The sequence below is a fragment of the Mus pahari genome, chromosome 22, assembly GCF_900095145.1.
Source record: "Mus pahari chromosome 22, PAHARI_EIJ_v1.1, whole genome shotgun sequence".
Taxonomy (NCBI): Eukaryota; Metazoa; Chordata; class Mammalia; order Rodentia; family Muridae; genus Mus; species Mus pahari.
The window spans coordinates 18,057,353-18,078,183 of NC_034611.1; the positions used below are offsets into that span (position 1 = coordinate 18,057,353).

The following is a 20,831-nucleotide window of genomic DNA, read 5'->3' on the forward strand; positions in this document are numbered from 1 at the left end:
AAATTACTGCCTTGGAGTACCCAGCAGGGCACACTGTATTTTCTGTGCAATGTAAATGATGGATAAAATACTTTGTATGTAGCACAGGCAGTAACAGAATTGATTATTGCAAAGATTTTATTTATTCTTTTTTTGCTTTTACTGTACTTTAGTTAACAAACTGGCCACCAGTTGAAAGGCTCTATTAAATGCAGCTTGGTGCTTAGTTGGCAATTGGATCTCTATTAAATTGTTGTACAGTGTTTTACACAACCTCCATAGGACAGAGCTGCCTACAGTAGCAGGGCAGAGGGAGTATTCGCTCCACGAATATAGATGCAGGAAAGTCGCTTTTGACCGGCTGTCATGCACAGATCACTTTTTCTTAGCAGCCAGAGTGAATGCTTTGTGGCTTGAGGGACTGAGCTTGTCTCCATAATTCACCACACAATCAGGAAGTCATAAGCACAGCCCTTCCTTTGCCTTGCTGTAGTGTGAGGCTTTTCTTGGTTCTAGTCATCTTCCCCACTGTTAACTTTGGCCCGTGGGGTTTGACGGGTGGGAGGCATGGCAGAAGGGAGCGCTTTCCCACTTGCGTTCGCAGCACAGGTCGGATGACTTTCCAGTGGGCTCAGCTGATAACCCCTTTCTCCCTTTCAGGAATCTGTTGATGCAGAAGGCCCAGTGGTGGAGAAGATCATGAGCTGTCGCCTAGTGAAAAAGCAGGTGAGCGAGCGCCGCGTGCAAAGACCAGAACCCCATGGGGTGATCTTCCAGGTTGTTTGCTGTAGACTGCCCGTTGAAGATTCCACTATGGCGCTGGGTAGGGTGGTGGGTGCAGGGGGACCAGGAGCTCCAGGTCAGCTTTTTCTACATGTGACCATTTCTCAAAAAAGTAACAACAAAAAGACAAACAAACAAAAAAAAAAGCTAAAGAAAAGAAAAGCCCAGTGGTTACATTATCATAAGATGAAATTTCTGGTGGTACTTCTGATCCCCTCTGATGCACTAACCCAGTATAAGTTGGGGGATGGGTGATTGATTGCTCTGGAATGAAATCAAAACTCCATTAAGCAATGACCTTAAGATGTATCAACCTTTGTAACCCTACTTGGAAAAGTCAAGAAACTCAAAAGAAATGTTTAAGAGGTACAGAGGTACAGACTGCCTTTTCCATAGAAAATGTCCCTAAGAAGACCTTGCTTGGGGGCCCCCCAATGCCCTCAGCAGGGTCTCTCTGTTACTGGGGCAAGCAGACATTTTATCAGGCTGCTTACAACTTTGTGCCTATATAACTGAATGTGTCGAAAGTATCTTTATTACAGTTACAGTTCATATTGATAAGGAAAAGTGCCTGCCAGTGGGCAGCAGGTAAGCTCGCGGCCAAGGCACGTTAGAAAGAAGTACTCCAGTATTTTCTCTAAGCACTGGAAATCCTCTGCTCCATGTCGGTTGCCTCCCTGCGCAGATGGGGAAATGCTGAGCTCGTGTGTCTCTAGAACGTAGGTGCTGTGGCTGTAATATACGTTAGCCAGTCAAGCCTGAGTAGTTCTTCAGAGCTTTTGAAGTGTAGAGCAAATGTGGTTTCTTTTGGTAAAATGAATACAAGGTATAGTTTCCCAGTGGCCAAGAGAATCATGGGACTTAGGTGCTGTCCTAAAGCTTATCAGCTATCAGATAAGGGGAAATAAAGACAGACAGACAGACAGGCAGGCAGGCAGACAGACAGACAAGCACGCCACCAGCAGCAAAGTACTGGCACTTAATGCATTGTTTCTGTTAATGTAGCATCTGTTGGGGCTGAAGAGGTGATTGAGAAGCAGGTCACTTCCTACTTCCAGAGGCCATGATTTCAGTTCCCAGCACCCTCTTTGAATGTTTCAAAATGACCTGTAACATAACTCCAACTCCAAGTGACCCGATGCCCTCTTTTGAGCTGCAGTCACATATGTGCACACACACTGGCTGACACATACATAAAAATAGAACTTGTAGTTTTTTAAACTAAGAGCTCATTGAGATACCCCTGCACCAACGGTAGGCTCACATGTCCCTCTCACCAAGGTTTACTTCTTCTTTACATACGCAGGATTTGCACATTAATCACCACATGCTCCTATCAAAACTATCCGGAGCAACAAGTCAACGTACTTCAAATCGGGTGCGGAGGTGGGGCGTGGAGGATGCTGTCGGTAACTGAGTTTGTAGCTTCATGCCCTAATGGATCAAATGATAAAAACCAAGCCAGGTTTGTCACGTGCTGGAACAGACGTGAGCACTACTTAGCTCGTTAGAAAAGTTGCCTTTTCCTATTGTCTCTAGAACTGTTAGTTTGTGAGTACAGATAGATGGTAAAGTTGAAATAGTTGGCATGCTTCAAAGAGTGGTCCCCTTCGCTGGATTGATGTGACTTGAGGAAGATAGCCGTGTTATTGGGATGGGATGCACTCATGTCTGTTGAACTGATAGTACTTCAGCAGGCATACTTAGCAGGTTTAGAGCTGAGATTATAATTAGCTCTATTATCCATAGCTAGTGAGATTATACCTGGTGCGGACATGGCTTTTCTTTCTGTTTTGCCTGCTTCAAAGAACTTAGTTTTCCCCCCTCTGCCCACCTTTACTGACAGGTACCCATGGATTACAAATCGATATTACCACCATCTATGAACAGCCCCCCTGTGGCTCACTGTAAGGCATTAGATGTCACTGCAGATGTATATGAGGATGGAACATTTATTGAAGTGGCTCTCAACCTCCCTAATTCGTGACCCTTTAACGCAGTTCCTCATGTGGTGGTGACCCCCAACCAGAAAATTTTTTCATTGCTACTTTATAACTGTAATCTTGCTACTGATATGAATTGAGATGTAAATATCTGATGAGCAGGATGTCTGATACGTGACCCTGTGAGAAGGTTGTTTGACCCTCAGCGGGGTCATGACCTACTGGTTGAGAACCACTGATTTATTGGCTTGGTGAATGTGGGAATGGAGAGAATTGGTAGAAGAAGTTCTCTGGAGGGCAGGAACTGTCTGAATGTAAGAGTTCTAGAGAGCCCACAGATGCTCGTCTGTTGCTGCTGCCGCCGCTCAGAGGCTCCTAAAGATCCATCAGAAGATACGGAGCAGTAACAGCCACTAACTTTTTAAACTGCTAATGTTCTCAACACTCGTTGCTTTAAGTTATCAATTTTAAAAATTGATAACAGGGGACAATATTGCACGTGGAAACAAAAAGAAATTTGATATTTTGCTGTGGCTTCTAGCTGTGCTTCCTATTACCATGAATAATTTAAGAATTGTCTCCCAGGGAGAGCCACCCCAGCTTAGCACACCATGACAGTGGGTGTGGCTTGGCATTTAAATATTGTTCTAAACACAAGTTAATATCCCCAAGACCCAGAAGAGGGGTCTTGTATATGAACTTTGAGTTATGTTTGAATGTGCGTGTAGATATTTAGAGTGCATAGGTATTTTGTTTTCCATATTTAGTTACAGCATTTTCTACATGCCATCTATCTATAGAAAATAATCCAAGTCCTTTTTGGATCATAAGGTCAGAAGTTATCTTAGAAGCAGAATCTGGATGTACTATATATATATATATATATATATGGGATATACTATCTACTAACGTTTATTTTTCTTTAACTTGTTTAACATATGTTTTCTCCATAAGGAGTTACATTAAATTCCAGGATAATTGAATGAAACAATAAAAAAAAGTAGAACATTTTATAAAATTAAAGTCTTAACTATAGTCTCTAGAATATCTTTATTTTCTCACTCAGTACACTATGACTCCCTATCTCTGTTTGATTATGAGATATATTAGGCCAGAAGCAGTTTATTATCTTTGTCTGGATACTTTTTCATTTTTTGTTCATTATTTGTATAGTTTTGAGTAGGGGAGCTGTCTAGTTTAGAAAGGCCATTCCTTCTTTGAGGGTGCAGGTTATCATGTGCTAATGGCTGTTTTAGGCCACGTTAGAGAAGTAGGCTCGGCTCCTTGGTCACACGAACAGTGAGACAAATAGGTTAATACAGCCAAAACATCAAGTTCCACGTAACCTGTTGAGATTCCTTTATATTCATTCCTGGGGTAAGGAAAAGGAATACCCATTTTTCAAATGTCTGTTGAACACATGAAAATACTCAGAGCCCCGTCAGGTTAAACAGTAGTTGGCCAAGGAGTGATCTCAGTGTTTGTGTGTATGTGCCTGTGTGAAGCTGTACGTTACCACCCTGTCATTCATTGACTCTGCAGAGTTATGGTGGTTTCTGCACACTGGTAGTGGTAGTGTGGGCAGTTGGAGGATGGACAAAGGAGATGTCTTTAGTGAATTCTTGAAGAGAGTCATGAATCAACATTCTCTCAGTGAAGCACGTGCGCATTTATGTGGGATGTAGTTAGCAGTAAAGCACGTGCACATTTATGTGGGATGTAGTTAGCAGCTGGAGTTGAAGCTCCACAAAGGATGTGGCCATGTTGCATGTGTAGCCAGTTAAACAGAAGACAGCATTTTTGTTTACTTGGGGACATTTAGAAGATACAGGTCCCACGGCAGTTCCTCACCAGTTTCCAGGTGCCACTAACCAGTGTCTCAGAGCCCCGGTCGCTTCTCCGAGACAGTTTCAGATCTCCTTACTGGGAATTTCAGCAAGTTCCTCCAGGAATAGTGATCGTGACAAGAAAGTAGGTCTTACTGCGTTGGAGACAGTTGGCTTTGAGGGAGCAGGACGCGCTAGAGTACAACCCCGCTCCACTACTGAAGGTTCAGGTCCCGCTGCTGAAGGTTCACGTTTGCGTGTTTTAGTTATGGGGCGATGAGCCCATTGAGACCGAGGTAGAAAGGACAGCGTGGAAGGAAACGAGATGACATCACATATATAGATGAGGGTTTGTTGGATCCCATCCGGATGGTGTGTCATTTTCAAAAATCCACAGAAATATGGAGGATTGCACCCCCGGTTACTTCAGATCCACTTTGAGTTGACTTCAGGATGTGCTGTAAGGCCTCTTGCTGGTTGTCTCTTTCATCTTTAGTTTCCTACTGGCGTCTCATAAACGTAATAGATCTTGAACAGCATTCAAGTTCTAGGATGAAGAACTAGTGGGGTTAGATGTGGGGGAGTCTGGTCCTAGGTGGATTGTCACTTGAAGCAAAGAGAGCAGCACCGTGACCTGCTGATCTTGTGGTGTAAGCAGTCGTTCCCTTTCATTTTGGGACACATAGATGCTGAATATGTTGATTTTTTTTAAAAAGCTGTGTTGTGGTTAGGACCTTTCATAAGCCCCCTAGGATAAAATGAGATGTTGGTCGGTGCTGGTCACACTCTAGAATATCTAGGCTTTGCACTGGTGAGAAGCAGTTTAAAATGCACGTTTAATTGAAACTGATAAAAGGTTTGAGGGAATTCTAAAAGGTTACAGTCTTTAACTGTGGTTTGAGTATTATGTATGGAGGCCAGCCGGAGCGCCCTTATAAGATATGTGCCCTCTGTCATCCTCCACGCTGGCTCTCCTGTTCGGCTCCGACCATGTTCCTGTTCACCCTCATTCTCTTCAATGATCTATGAGGCCACTCGGCACCCATGGGTGAGCCTCCAGGCAGGCTCTCCAGCTCTCGTAGGAGCATAAAAGAACTTCCTGAAACCATGGGTAAAGGATGTTTATGATTTGCGTCTTTGCTTTATCTGCTCAAACACTTGTAAGAAAATGACACATTATGAATCCTTTCACACCCCCGAAAGCAAACGCCAAAAGGAAAAGAGAGATTTCTAAACCATAACATTGATGTTGTCTTCGGTACCTTCTGGAAGCAGTTTGACCACCGAAAGCTCTTGACTTGGCGGACATGCATCGCAATTTTAACCCACCTAAATGTGGGGTTGGAAGTGTTAATTTTATTTGGCTGCCATGTGTGTGAGACATCTTGTCTGAGAGACTTTAATTGTTCCACTGAGTAAAACTCAAACCATGAGTAGTGATGCCCCGAGTCCCACGGTAAGAGCAAGGTTTCCTTTTATATGGTTTCTTGTTTAGAGTTATTAACTATATGGAGAAATAAATGTCTTTTAAATATTTTAAAACATTACAAAACCCACAATGTAAAGTTGCCATGAGGCAGCCAAAAATAATACATATGGCATTCAGGAGAGCAGTTGCTAATTGGCTGCTGCCTGAGAAAATGGTACACTTGGCGTCTACTTAACACTGCGGGTTTGGCAGCGAGCCAGGCTTGGGGTCAGGTTGTTGTGAATGAAGCTGCATGTGGTTAGGGAGGAGTTAAAATGATTCATGCCGTACAATCGCAAGCACGTTGAGTGGAGCAGCGTGCATGTGCCTGCGTATGTCAGTCCCCATGGCACAGGCTGCCAGGGCTTCCTGTGTGCTCCTCTTTCCAGTAAGTAACCTCAGGCGTCGTGTCCCCACGTGGGAGTACGTGACTGCCTTTGAAATCGTCGGTATATGATTTTAAAGTGTGTACCTCAATCTTCTTTCGTTGCAGAAGGAATCTGGCGAGGAGGCAGAAGTTGAGGAATTTTATGTGAAGTATAAAAACTTGTAAGTAAATTGTTCCTCCTTTCAGCGGGGAAGGGTAGACTGGACGGCAGGACCTTCTAAGAATTGTGAGCATGGAGAGTTCGATATGGTCGCTTTGCTGCCTCAAACAGGTTGTTTCCTCCTAACTTTGTTATTTGTGGTACTTTGCAGATGTTTTTCTAGAAATTATTTAATGTGTAAAAGTTGACTAACTCTCTTATATAAGCAAGAAGCTCATCGTAGACAGAAAGAAACATCTGATGTGATCATGTGAAATAAAGTAAAATTGCCTGTCCCCAAAGAGTGGCTCTTGCTCCTCATGGTTGCGCCACTCCCTGCATCTGTGATGAGAACTCTGTAGCCCCTCCGAGGCCCAGGGGCCCAGGACGCCCTTGGGCTTTGATGCAGTGAGCTCTGGCTTTATGTGCATTGCTTTCCAATATTTGTTTAGTGGGTTTAGTTTAGTTTAGTTTTAATCTGAATGGAGAAAAACAACTGCCTTGAGCTATGCTGTGGGAGCTGTGCGCTCACATTGGCTAGTCAGCGTGGGTTTCAGGATTGGTCGTTAGCCTCCTGAAGAAGACAGAGGCCCTTCCTGACAAACATCGAAGGACAGACACCTTCGCTGACCACAGATCTGTTCTCTCTGCTTTGATCCTCTGAACACAGACTTAAAGCTGGGCTGAGTAGTCAGTCTTGGGTTTTTAAGGAGGATTTTTAGGAGTTGTTGTGAAAACAGCCTAAGAAAGTACATTGCCCTAGGAAAATGTCACCACCGAGTGCCATGTTTCTCTGCTTTTGTCCCTTTGGTCTGCATTGTGTAAATACAGGGTCACTCTTCTGAGAAGGTTAGCAAAACTTTAAGTAAAAAGTCTCTCAGTCTGACCGAGAGCCAGTGAAATGAAGTCTGGCTGTATAAAATAAAATGCACAATAAATGTTAGCTGCCATCAGTATTGTGTCCTCATGGTGAGTTCATGTCTAAGCACATCGTTCATATGAGGCGATTTCCTGTGGGGAATCCTTAACGAGAGAAGCTGAATAGGCAAAGAGGGGGTAACCTAAATGAGCTGCAGGGGGATTTCCCTCGGGTGTGTCAAGTCAGACGGAGGACTGAGGGTTAAGTGTTGATTGACATGTAACTGCACCAATAGATGATAGGCATCAGAGACAGAGTGGGTGGGACCCAAGGGTTGCCATCCATTCACCTGTGGGAAGCTCCAAAGACAGTGTAGGACCCTGTACCAGGGACTGCTGCCATACATACAGGCAACAAGAAGTTTAAGGACTAAGCTGGTTTTCTGTGCACTACCATGGAGATGAAAGAAAAGTTAAGCTTTCAATAGAGGTTTAACTTGTTTTGATGCTAATTCAGATTTGGAGGAACATTGCAAAAAAAAATTGTAGGGCAGTTTTTTTTTTATTGTAATTAATCTATTTCTGAAATACGTGGAGATTGTTAAATATGGTAATGTTTGCTAAGTCGGCAGAATATTTAACTTAAGGATGGCTTTTATTCTCTGCCCCGACTAATTCATAGCCGGGGTGGGGATGGGGGTCATTTTATTGAGATTTGAATTCTTCTCCCTGGTAGTAGTATTTATTTTGCTCACGTCACTACGGATGTAGTGGTGGGAGTCCCTTTAAGCTGGCTCTGTCTTTCCCCTTATCCCGTTCGGAGCACTGATGTCAGAGTATGTTCCCAGCTTGTCCTGTCTCTGCAAGTTGCAGCTGTAGAATCAGTAATTAGATAGAGAATGTAGGAGCCAGATGTGGGCCATGAGCTTGCTCGTTGCTGCCAAGAAGTCACTGTTTGTAGACGTTGCTAGGATTGTATACACACCTGCAAACACATGCACACGTAATCTTCAGGCACATGTACTTGTTTGTTATACACATGTGCTTACCTCTACCTAGGCATCCACTTGCCTAACAACAAAACAGTCCCACCCAGCTCTCCCACAGGGCACCCTCGGCCCTTTCTCCTTTCAAAGGGTAGCTATTCCCCTCTTTGATGATAAGAAGCTTGGCTCTTATCATCTGTTTGTTGTTGTTGTTGTTGTTGTTGTTTTGGTTTGGGTTTTGCCAACCTTAAAATATATAGAAAAGGAATTAAGGATTCCTAGCTGAGCTGGTGGTGGTACACACCTTTAGTCCCAGCACTTGGGAGGAGGCAGAAGCAAGCAGATCTACAGAGTGAGTTCTAGGACAGCCAAGGCTAGACAGAGAAACCCTGATGAAAAAAAAAAACAAAAGAAAACAAAAAGAGAACTACTAGCTGAGTTTTGGTTTCAGTTTCTTTGTTTAGGATGTTTTATCCTAGTTTCACAGAGTTAGAGGTTATATACCTTACACAAAATCCCCTTAGTCCCATGGTCTCCATGACTTTATGCTTACCCCCACACACACCACGGAGTTGACTAGTGTCCGTTTGCGATTTAATTGTATCTTCGACGTCTCCTTTGCATTTTTAAGTTGGTGAAATATTACCATGACTCAGAAGTCAGAGCTGTATACAAAGATAGTCAGGTGAGAAGTGTTCCTTCTGGTGTAACCTACCATTTAATACCGAGCTTCTTCCTGTACTTTCTGGCGTGAGTAGCAGGTATATAGGTAGGCATGTGCACACGTAAGTAGGTATACGCACACATAGGTGCACATGCGTTTCCCTGTCTTACAAGGTTGTATAGCATTAATTTTGCTCTTTTCCCTCCTTCAGTACTATTCTGGACATCACTACATGAGTTTATGCGGGATGTGTGTTGACTTTTTTTGTTTTTTCTTCTTACGGCTTCCACTGCATGATTGTAGTGCATCTGTTCAGTCTCCCATGTCTGTGACCTTATAATAACTTTTTGCATTTTGTAGTGATGGACAGTGCCACAGTGATTTTTTTCTCATACATGCCTATATATATTTACCATATTTACCATCAGGGTGAAGTCCTTAAAAAAAAAAAAAAGATTGCTATATGAAGGCATAGAAAATATATGTAGTTTAAAAATCTCGTACATTTTCATTTGTTTGTTTTGTGCACACATGTGAGGGTACATGCATGTGTGCCACTGCATGTGGTGGTCATCAGAGGGCAGTCTGATTTCTGGAGTCTGTGGGTACCAAGGACCAAATCCAGCTGCCTAGGGTTGCCAGGAAGCACCGTATCCCCTGAGCCATCATGCTAGCCCCATGCTAGTGTTGAGAGATGTACCAAACTCCTGCATACAGACGTGTCCTCAGCCTTCCCAGCATGCTGTGCTGCCTTCCCAGTCTCAGTGACATTTAGTTAACGTTTTCTCTTGACCATAAGAACACCATTTTCATAACTTTATGGCCATCTTTTGCTACTTCTCTGGGTATGCATTTGTGCGTGTTCCTATAACTCATTGTATTGGTTTATAAGCTCTGTAGACATGAGGGTTATCCTCTCTTGGGTTAGAAGCCACCAGGGACTGTGATCACTGTGCTGTTGTCTTCTAACTTTTTTTTATTACATCATAAATTTTAAAGGCGAGATGGCTTAGCACTCATGTGAAAATCTGACAACCTGGGCTTGAACCCCAGATCCCACAAGGTTGACAAGAAAATCAACACCAGAGAGTTAGTTTCTTACCAACAGTGGTGTCTCACCTCCACATGTGCACCACCTGACCCTTCCCATCCTCCCAATACATAGAAGAGTTCTGTAGTTAGATGTATCAGTCTTTTGTTGGCCCGGGCTTTCCAGTCATTCTTCCCTATATTGCTGTGAAGGTAGAATTAGCCCACACTTTCCTCTAGCCTACCCATGGATTTTTCTGCTTCAAAGCACAATGTGTTTGGTGTTCATGCTTGTCAACAACAGAGGCTCATCCTGAGAAACACACCATCATTTAATTCCCTCATTGTGTGGAAGTCATAGCATGTCCTTAATTAGACCTAGATGGTTCGGGTCAGTCATTCAGTCTGATGATTTGATTCAGTCAAAAGGTAGGGTAAAGGTGAGCTGTCTAATGCTGTCGCCGCCATAGCATGGCTTGTGAGTTGAAGTTCACTCTAAATAATGGAAAGGATTGCATATTGAATACATAGCTAGGAACGTGGTTGTTGTCGGCATTGTCATTGCTATACTTAATTGACTGTATGTGCTACACTTTCATGCAGTTGGTAGCACAGTAAGTTTCTACTTATTATCACGAACACATGGGTTACTCACTGTTCTGTGGCATTATAATATTTATGTCACCTGACCATGGGGATTTTTTTAGGTCCTTTTTAAGATTATGGGACCACCGTCTGTCTCATACATAGTCTATCACAGATCACAATGTTAGATGGCACACAACCACAGTTAAGTCTTTCCTTTCCACAGATATTTGAGGTATACACCTTGTGCAATATATCTATGTATCCTCTCTTCTTTTTTCTCTCTGTGTGTACACGTGTTTGCATATAGGCACGTGTACGTGTATGCATGTGCATGTGGGTACATGCATATGGAAGTATTGGGAGCCTTCTTGAATCTTGTTTTACCATATTCATTGAGTCGGGGTCTCAACTGAACTCAGTACTCACCAATATGACTTTACAGCTCTCCTCGCCAGGCAAGGCTTTGCCTTGTGAGCTCCGGAATTGCATGTTGGCTTCCATGTCCACCTGGCATTTGTGTGTTTTGTTTTGTTTTGTTTTGTTTTTTTAGAAATCCAAACTCCTGAGACTCATGTCTTAGTGAGGGTTTAGTTAATAACTTAGTTAGGCTGTGGGAGAAGTCAGCACCCACACTGGAGGCAGGAACTGCAGCAGAAGCCACGAGGGACTGTTTCCCTGCGTGTTCCTCATGGCTTGCTCAACCTGCTCTCTTATAGAACCAAGTACCAGCACCTCATAGTGAGCTGGGCCCTCCCACATCAACCACGAGTCAAGAAAGCCACACAGACTCTCTTACAGGCAATCTGATGGAGACATGTTCTTAACTGAGGGTTCTCGTCCCGGAGGGTGACAAATAGCAACACCAACAAAACAACCCCACAACAGACCCCATTCTTAACTTGGTATACAAGCACATCGCTTATTAAATCATAACCCTTTCCTTTTTGTTCATCCCTGAGATATTCCAGTATTAAACATTCCAACTTACAAACCCCACACGATAAAAATTCAAACATTTTAAAAGTTTAGTATTTTTAAAATGTCCAGTCTTTTAAAAGCCTCTGTAAATATCCATTGTCTTTAAAATATTCCAAATGTTCTTAATGGTAGAATCTATAAGATACAAACAATAAGCTATATAGTTATTTTTAAAAAGGAAGAGCCAGGACACGGGTATAATCCGATCAAAGCAAAATTGAAGTCCAGTAGTGCAATAAGTTCAGTGTCTTACACGTGGGATTCACTCTAGGCCAGTAGCTAATACTGTGACACCCCCAACCCCTTAATACAGCTGCTCATTCTGTGGTGACCACCCAACCATAAAATTAATTTTGTTGCTACTTCATAACTATAATTTTGCTACCGCTATACATTATAATGTAAATATCTGATATGAAAAGATGGTCTTAGGGGACCCCTTTGAGCAGGTCATTCGACCCCATGGGGTCGTAACCCACAGGTCAAGACCCACTGATTTATGATCTTCTGGGCTCTATGGGGGCAAAGCAGCTTTTTGTCTGACTATGCCATCTGCAGTACACCCAGCTTGTCTCGGAGACACCGCCTGGCTCCACGCCATACCTGTTGCTGTCCTTGGTAGTCAGCCCATGATGCCGCTATCTCCAAAATGCTAAGATCTGTAATATAACTGTGCCATTCTTACCAATAGCTTTTCTTAGGCTCTCTTCAAGGACTCTGACCCTGCCCCATGGTGCCAAAGCCTCAATTTTAGCTCCATGATGCCAAAGCCTCAATTTTAGCTCCATGATCCCTTCAGTTCTGCAGCTTCTTCTGCTATTGAAGCTGCAACCTTCACTTATGTCCTTTTCTGGCTTCTCCAACGCTCAGCCACTCTCCAGGACCCCTTTAGGCTTTCTAAACTAGCACCACATGCGAAGACTCTTCCACACAGGTATCACAGCTAGCCTTGGCCCCCTCTGGACCACACAGCTTCTGCGTGCTGACCTTGAGGAAGCAGTTCCAAGAAGACTTCGCCTCAGTGTTGCTGGGCTCTTCTTTATCACAGCTAAATTCTTCAACCCCAAACTACCAGAACTACAGATTCTTAATTCACATACCAAACAGTGCAATAATGTTTAATGGGCTCTCAAACTCCCTCTGAAACTTCACAAGCCAGGCCTCCATCATCTGCATAGCTTCCAACAGTCTTGTCTTCCAGGCTCCCATAGAACAGCTCAGTGAACTCTTGAGCACTTTGTGGTGTCTCCATCTCAGAATGCACCTATTACCACACTCCTTTCTAAGCCACATGGCCAGGTCTGTCACTGCATACCCCACAGCCTGGTCCCTGTATCTGTCTTAGTTAAGGCTTTGGTTGCTATGGTAAAATACCATAACCAAAAAGCAGCTTAGCAAAACGTCCATTACTGAGGGGAGCCAAGGCAGCACTGTGGAGGCAGGAGCTGATGCAGAGGCCGTGGAGGGGTGCTGCTTACTGACTTGCTCCTCTTGGTTTGCTCAGCCTGCTTTCTTATAGCACCCACGACCACCCAACCATAGATGGCATTGCCCAGAGGTCAGTCTTTTGGAAGTATTTTACTAACTGAGATTCCTTCTTCCCAAATGACTCTAGATTGTGTTAAGTTGACAAAAACCAAAACAAACAAAACCAGAACAGCTTGCATGTTGAGTTTAACACACTAATCAGAAGAGGGTTGAGGGCCTGGAAGACGCTCCTATGATGAGTTTCTCTCATCGTGTCTCAGCACTGGCTTCCCTGGGAGCCGTCTAGTGTATTTTAATATCTGGTCTGTTTCTTGGACGCTCCCCGTTTTTAATGTTTCTGTGGGTCTTGTTGCATATTTATTTTTATACAAGCAGTCTTGTATGAACTTGTGTAGTTCCACGATTATGCTTACTTATATTTTTCTGTACACTGAATTACACTTACAGATTTATAATTTAGAATATTGACTTCGTACTGTATAGAAAGCCTACAGTCCTTTTAGTTGGTTCAGTTCTCTGTTCGTGTCTTTTTAAGAGTGTGTAAACATTTCGTTATGCACATTTGTACAGTTTGTGTTAAATTCACAGCTAAATCCTTTGTCTTCGTTGCTGTTAAGAAAGAGGTTTTGTGCAAGTGTAATGCCCTCTCATTGGCTATTTTTGTGAATGATGTCTACTTATTAACTCCATGTGCCAATTTTATTTTCTTTTACGTTATTGAGTTGTTTTATTCTTTGAATTCCTTTTCTGAACTGTTAGTGGGGTGTGGGGGGGGGTGTGCACGCGCACGTGCACGCGCACACGTAATCATTTAGTCTGCAAGTATAGTTTACTTAATGGCATTGGTGCCTACATGATATTGTATAATAGTGGGTATCCATAACTTCCTTACCCCTGATCTTTGTGGAAAAATCCCCGTTGCATCTCTTGTCTGATATGGCTAAAGCCTACATACTTAATTATGCTAATAAAATAGCAATCAATTCCAAGTATCCTGAATTTTGAAACAGCTTCTGTAAGTGTTAAATTTCAAGCACTGTTGAGCACCAATAGGGATCATTGTGTGACTTTTCTCCTTAGACGTATATCAACATTGCATACTTTAAAATAGATTTTCTACCACTAAGCTAACTCTATTTTTACTGTAGTAAATCTTACTTTCTTGTTTTTCTTCTTCTTCCTCTCTTCTCCCCATCCGGGGGTGGAAGAGACTGTCTGTCAGATGACAGCCTGCAGGAGTTGGTTCTTTCCTTTCACAATGTGTGTTTCGGTGATTGAACTCGGGTCATCAGACTTGGTGGCAAGCATCCTTTACCACTAAGCCCTCTTGCTGGCTCATCTGCTGTCTTCTTAAAGCAATACGGGACGTTCGCTAGCATCTTACTTAGAACCTTTCACTAACAGGTAGAAATAGATGTCATTAATTTCCCATTGGTACCATCTTTTTCAACATTACATGTAAATATTTAAGTCATTTCTTTTAGAAAAATGTTGTGAAATGAAGGTTTGTTTTGCAAAGTAACTGCAAGTCATGTTTTTCTAAGGCTTCCCTGAGGTTATTTAATAGTGTAATTTTCTCAGAGTTGATCCCTTCATGAACGTTCGTCTCGTTTTTTCAGTGCTAGCTCGTCTGTGAGAAAGAGTTCTTCTGCTTTGTTGCCTTCACGAACAAGAGGCGGCAGGCAGCCTTTGACTCTGTTTCCTCCTTCTTCTCCCTGCTTGAGCCTCCATGAGTTATCAGTGTCAAGGGAGAAAGTGGAGTTTCTGACGGAAAATTTCAGCTAGCAGGTGGCAGAGCAGGGCCAGCCTGTGCCAGCCCACGTGCTTCTGTCCAGCTTGGAGCCTTTCTGGTGGCTTCATATGTCTTTGTCCCTTCTCAAGGCAAAAATGCTAACTGCCCGTGTGTTTTTTCTGTCACTTAACCTAGTATGCTGGAGTAGATTACTTGTGTTTTCTGATTATGGTTGTATTATGTGCTAGAAGTTTGTCCAAGTTGAAAGCAGACAATACAGTAGTTGTTACCTTACTATTTATGATAATTATTTGCTTGTTGATGCATGCACATTTGGTCTGTTTTCTGAGTATATGTTGGGAGTTAAATAAGTTCATATCCGTGTGAGGCATTTCTGCTTAAAATACTTTTCTCTTTCACTTAACTTTAGTGTTTAATCAGCCCTACATTTGAAAATACATATTAGGACATAAATAGCAATAGAAAAGGGTTTAGAAAGATTCCATAATCACCACTTAATCTATGCGCAGCAGTATCTTCATTCTAGAAGAGTCATAGATCCAAGTATGTTCCTTTCTTCCTTTCTTAAAGATGATGGGGCTGGAACCCAGAACTTTGCACATGCTTGTAATGTGGTCTGCTACTGAGGTACATCCCTGGCCCTTAGTTTTCTGAAGAAAGGATTTTTCTGTTACCCAGGCTGATCTTGAACATACTCTCGTCTAGCCCCTGCCTTCCAGGTGCTATGATTTTAGGCATGGACCCATGTGCTTAGTACCAACTTTTTAATGTTGTCACCGGAAAGAAAAGCAAGGTGATGGTAGCTCTTAGGGGCAGTGATGGGTAGGTGGGGCAACATAATGCCAAAATATCAAACAGCACAAAGAGGCACAGCGTGGAAGGTATAGCAAAACATCCGTTGTTCTTCTAAGTCTGGTGCAAGCAGAAGGGAGGGTCAGAGGATGTTCAGGTCCAGGTTAAGGAAGGAAAAGATGTCTAAAGGGAGACATTTTTTTAAGCTCTTAGAAGAACACAAGCTAATGACAGGAATGATGGTTGAGGGTCATGGGCTGGAGCCAGAGCTGCACCGTCCCTCTTGGTGGTTAGTTGGGCTGTGAGTCAGGGACCTACGGCTCGCTTATCCCCGAAGGAATTGAGGCTTTAAATTTAAGTTATTTTAACTTGATAAAACCCTTTTATTTCTCAAAGTTAAAAGGCTCAAAACATTTCATAATTAAGGCTACCCTGTAGTGCTCATTGTTTGATACAGACATGTAATCTGTTAACTTAGGAAAACAATTTGTTATTGGGCTGTTTTCTGTTTGTTTGTTTGCTTGCTTGCTTTTAAGTTTTTGGTTTTGGTTTTTTATGGCTAATGGATAAAGCCTAAGGCTAGGCAGATACCAACTTTCAATTCTGTTACATTCCTGATTCTCATTTATTTTCAGATGTTAGTAGCTATATTGAATGCTTGGCATTATCCATTATCATTAAGTAGGTGTGTGTGTGTGTGTGTGTGTGTGTGTGTGTGTGTTCTCTTTTGATGATTTTTTTTTTTTTTAGTAAAACATAAATTAGATGATTTCTTTCTAAATGTTTTAAGAGTATTCCTTTCCTGTTCCAGCTCCTATCTTCATTGTCAGTGGGCGTCAGTAGAAGATCTGGAAAAAGACAAGAGAATTCAGCAAAAGATAAAACGGTTTAAGTCAAAACAGGGCCAGAGCAAATTCCTTTCAGAGGTATGAAATAACCTGATTAGTTTTTGAATTTTGAAATGTTTTCTTTATCAAAATATTCCAGAGTTTGAATTTTAGGACCTTAAACTGTTAACAAAGACTGGTTTGGTACTGTTTCTTGCACATTGGTTAACTGATACTGCTAAAATTTGTAAACAGGAAATTTCTCATTCTTCCTGTTGGCTTCGTCTAGAAAATGCTGGTTCTTATGACATGTGGAAATAGCAGTGACATGTGATTAATATTGTACAATGAGAATGCAGCTGAGAAATGAGCAAAGTAAGCAGACAGAGGTCTGCAGAGCGCAGGTCAGAAGCTCCAGTATGGAGGGGGTTTACGCGCTGGGGATACGCGGCCTGTGGTGGTTGCTCAAGTCTGTGCCTCTTACCAAGGTCAGGGACAGATGCTGTGCCATTGCACAGAGGGTAGGCAGCGTCTCCTACCCTTGTTCTCTTTGCCCTAGGTTATCAGTTAAAGATGGACAGAGATAGCTAATCTGCTTTGAGGAGAGGACCAGCCCCTGGCATGGTCAGTTATGTCTCAAAGATGCTTTCACAAGCTGCTTAGCTCTCTGGACTCGAGGTCACTAACTTATGTTCAGATACAAGACAAGAAGACTTAAGAAAACCAACAGCTCTCTCACTTTGAAAGAGATTACTTGATGGTTTCTTAGCTGTTCTCCAGAAAATGTTAGCCAGGCCCAAGCACGTTGCTTGCAAATGTGAGTCTGTGGGTTTGTTCCTTCCACACCGACAGGGCAAAAGGCAAAAAGGAGGTAACCCAATCACAAAAGAAGTCACTAGATATGCACTCACTGATAAGCGGATATTAGCCCAGAAACTTAGAACACCCAAGATACATTTTGCAAAACACAAGAAAACCAAGAAGGAAGACCATCGTGTGGATACTTCATTCCTCCTTAGAATAAGGAACAAAATACCCATGAAAGGATATAGATACAGAGACAAAATTTAGAGCTAAGATGAAAGGATGGACTATCCAGAGACTACCCCATCCGGGGATCCATCCCATCATCAGCCACCCAGATACTATTGCACATGCCAGCAAGATTCTGCTGAAGGGACCCTGATGTAGTGGCCTCTTGTGAGGCTATGCCAGTGCCTGACAAACACAGAAGTGGATGCTCACAGTCAGCTATGGGATGGAACACAGGGTCCCCAAAGGAGGAGCTAGAGAAAGTATCCATAGAGAAAGTACCCAAGGAGCTGAAGGAGGATGCAACCCTGTAGGTGGAACAACAATATGAACTAACCAGTACCCCCTGAGCTCGTGTCTCTAGCTGCATATGTAGCAGAAGTGGCCTAATCGGCCATCATTGGGAAGAGAGGCCCCTTGGTCTTGCAAACTTTATATGACCCAGCACAGGGGAATGCCAGGGCCAAGAAGTGAGAGTGGGAGTGGGAGGGTAGGGGAGCAGGGGCGGGGGAAGGTTATAGGGAACTTTCGGGATAGCATTTGAAATGTAAATAAAGAAAAATATCTAATAAAAAAAATAAATTGAAGATTGAATATGGAAAAAAAAAAGACTTAACTGCATATAAGCTGTGAAGGATAGGGTTGTGAAATGCTGCCTACTGGACAGCCGTTCAGGTTTACCCTTTTGTGAAGATGTGGAGGAATAGGTGGAAGAGTCTCGGGTCGCGCGTGTGCTTTTCTGGAGTGTGTCTTCAGGGTACCTGTGGGCGGGCGGGCGGGCGGCCTAGGGTGCCTGGTGCTGCTTCCTCTGACCCCAGCCTCCTGCCCTGCTGTCTCAATAGCAGTGAGTGCTTGACACTGTCAGGCTCGGGCTCCTGAGTGTGACTCAGTTCTCTCACCCGGGAGAATGTTAGCAAGGTTTTCTTTTTCTTTTTCTTTTGAAAGAGTGGTCTGGAAAACAAAGCTGTGTGTTTCTATTTCTTGTGCCCCTTTTTATGAAAGTTAAGCTTAAATGTTGAGATACTGGGTGAACAGCATCACCAGGGAGAGCAACCATACGTCCTGTTGACCTTTTGTGAGGCGCAGCAGGAGGGAAACAGGGAAGTTCAGAGGGAGCTCCCCCCCCCCCAATCTTTAAATCATGGTCCTGTTTATTAAATTCACTTGGGCTCTGGCTCCTGTAGTTACTCACTCCTTAGGGAGCTGTGCCTGGCCCTAATATACAGCCCGTTTCTCTGAACCTGCTATCCACATGTCACCGTTTCTCTGAACCTGCTGTCCACATGTCACTTGCACTCAGGATGCAAAGCATCCTGGTAAAATGGCAACTTAGAAATCTTAGTTCTATCCGGAATGAGAGTTAGCAGAAAAGCTCCGTCCACCCCTTCCCTGACTCGGTTTAGGATTTCTGGCTATGGCTGCTTTTGCAGTCTTTGCCTTCCTGGCTCTCCTGAACCTACAGTCTACTCAGAAATAACATTTAGGCCAGGAAGTCCATCATATGCCTGATGCCACAGAGCACTGGAAGGGGATGTAGGAGAGAGTAAATTGGTTATTTCGCTATGAAATCTCATGCTGGAAAGAAGGTGGTCCTACAGAGGGCCTTTGCTATCCAGGGCTTGTTTGTGGAGTATTTTTACTGCTTGTGTTGTGTATAAATCATATGTACGTGCTAATTGCCTAAATCCATCAGCTTTGGCAAAGCTAAATTCATCAGAACGTTAACACTTTGCACTGCCATAGTGTATTCTTTTTCTTGTCGCTTACCTCTGAGGAAAAGCAGAAGGCAGCAGAGGCGTATTTTTGTGTCTGTGTTGTTTGGTTCATAGTTCATAGTCCGAAGCACCCAGGTTGGACATTTTAAGTGGGTATAATAGCAAGAGTGACAGAGAATGAGGCATAATTGACTCTAAGCTGCCTTTTGCATGTGAGCATTACAAAGTGTTAACTAAGCTACTCCACATGCAACTACGCGTCTTTGTTTCGGACTCAGACAGAACCTTCACAGATGTGGGTTTCTTAAAGTATGACATGGCCTTTAGCTTCCATGGGAGCAACAGTCTGTTCTTCCATATGAACCATAACCTGCTTGAACCATATTCTCGCCTCGTATTCTTTCTAAACAAGCACTATTACTTTGCTTTTGTAAACATTGTTAGAATATTAGTTAAATTAGTTAAGTAACTCTGTTTAAGGTTACTTTGGATTCTTTTACCCAAACACTCAGAATTCAGTACAGTTAAGTTATTGGAATGTTTAAGGTTAGAGGGACGACTGTTATTCCATGTGAGGTGGTGATATCGGTTGGCAAAGATTTCCAAACATCCCGACCATGCTCACAGTCCAGTGTGAGACCTGCTCGTTTCAGGGTTGGTGGCTTATGCTAACATTCTGTACTTGGCGCTGTACAGCGTTCTGAGATGCGCTCGTTCACTTGCTCGCACGTACTGTGTGTGGCTCTGGCTCTTCACTGCAGACAGTACTTTCAAGAATGCTAAATGTATTGCATGCCATAGGCCTTTTGGATTGCCCATTAGTGAATTGTAATTTCACACTTCATTTGAAATATTCTTAAACATTCCCTCACAGTAGAAGGTTTCACACAGTAATTAAAATACTCAGTTAACAAAGTCTGAGAAGTCTGATTTTCCTCACGGGGAGTGATTTCGTTAAATTGTAGCATTTCAATTAATATAATAGAAGATGTCAAATACAAATTTGGTGTTGCTGTTGTGACCCAAAATATTATTTCCCAGTGAAAAGTGAAATAGTGTTTCTCTGAAGAAATGAACGAGCATTTAAGCCTTTTTTTTCCCCTTCTTTGGAACAGATCGAGGACGATCTCTTTAATCCAGATTATGTGGAAGTTGACCGGATAATGGACTTTGCACGTAGCACAGATGACCGGGGCGAGGTAACGGAGCTCATTTGTGTTACCCAGGGTGGCTCACATGTGTTGACAGGAGGGACAAAATCAAGATCTGAGCCTGGTCAGAGCCTCCACTACCAGGCTTCTAGTCTGTGTTAAACTGAAACTTAATGATTTATAATTAGTTTTGTGAGTTAATAGGGCTAAATAATTTGTTCCATCTGAATAGTTTCACTTTTAAGTGCTTTTCAACCCGTTTAACTGCATTAAAATGTCATAATTCTGTGCTGATCATTTAAGGACCTCCACAGATTTTGTATACATTTGTCCTGTGGCACAAAGTTTCCCTGTGGAATTGCTAACACACCTGTAGAGGAAGAGAGTTGAATATTAGTTGGCACTGGGCATCCTTAGCGAATCTAGTGGCCTTCACTTAGTAAG

At 42.9% G+C, this 20,831-nt stretch overlaps 1 protein-coding gene across 3 annotated transcripts in view; it reads left to right on the forward strand.

The window, feature by feature from the left end:
* Positions 1 to 20,831, forward strand: part of Chd7 (chromodomain helicase DNA binding protein 7) — a 180,618-nt gene that overhangs the window by 117,370 nt on the left and 42,417 nt on the right. For all 3 annotated transcript variants that reach the window (XM_021222408.2, XM_029533228.1, XM_029533227.1), the window contains exons 6-9: positions 640 to 705; positions 6,493 to 6,548; positions 16,474 to 16,588; positions 20,352 to 20,435. In XM_021222408.2, coding sequence (XP_021078067.1) covers positions 640 to 705; positions 6,493 to 6,548; positions 16,474 to 16,588; positions 20,352 to 20,435 — 321 coding nt within the window. The remainder of the gene's footprint in view (positions 1 to 639; positions 706 to 6,492; positions 6,549 to 16,473; positions 16,589 to 20,351; positions 20,436 to 20,831) is intronic.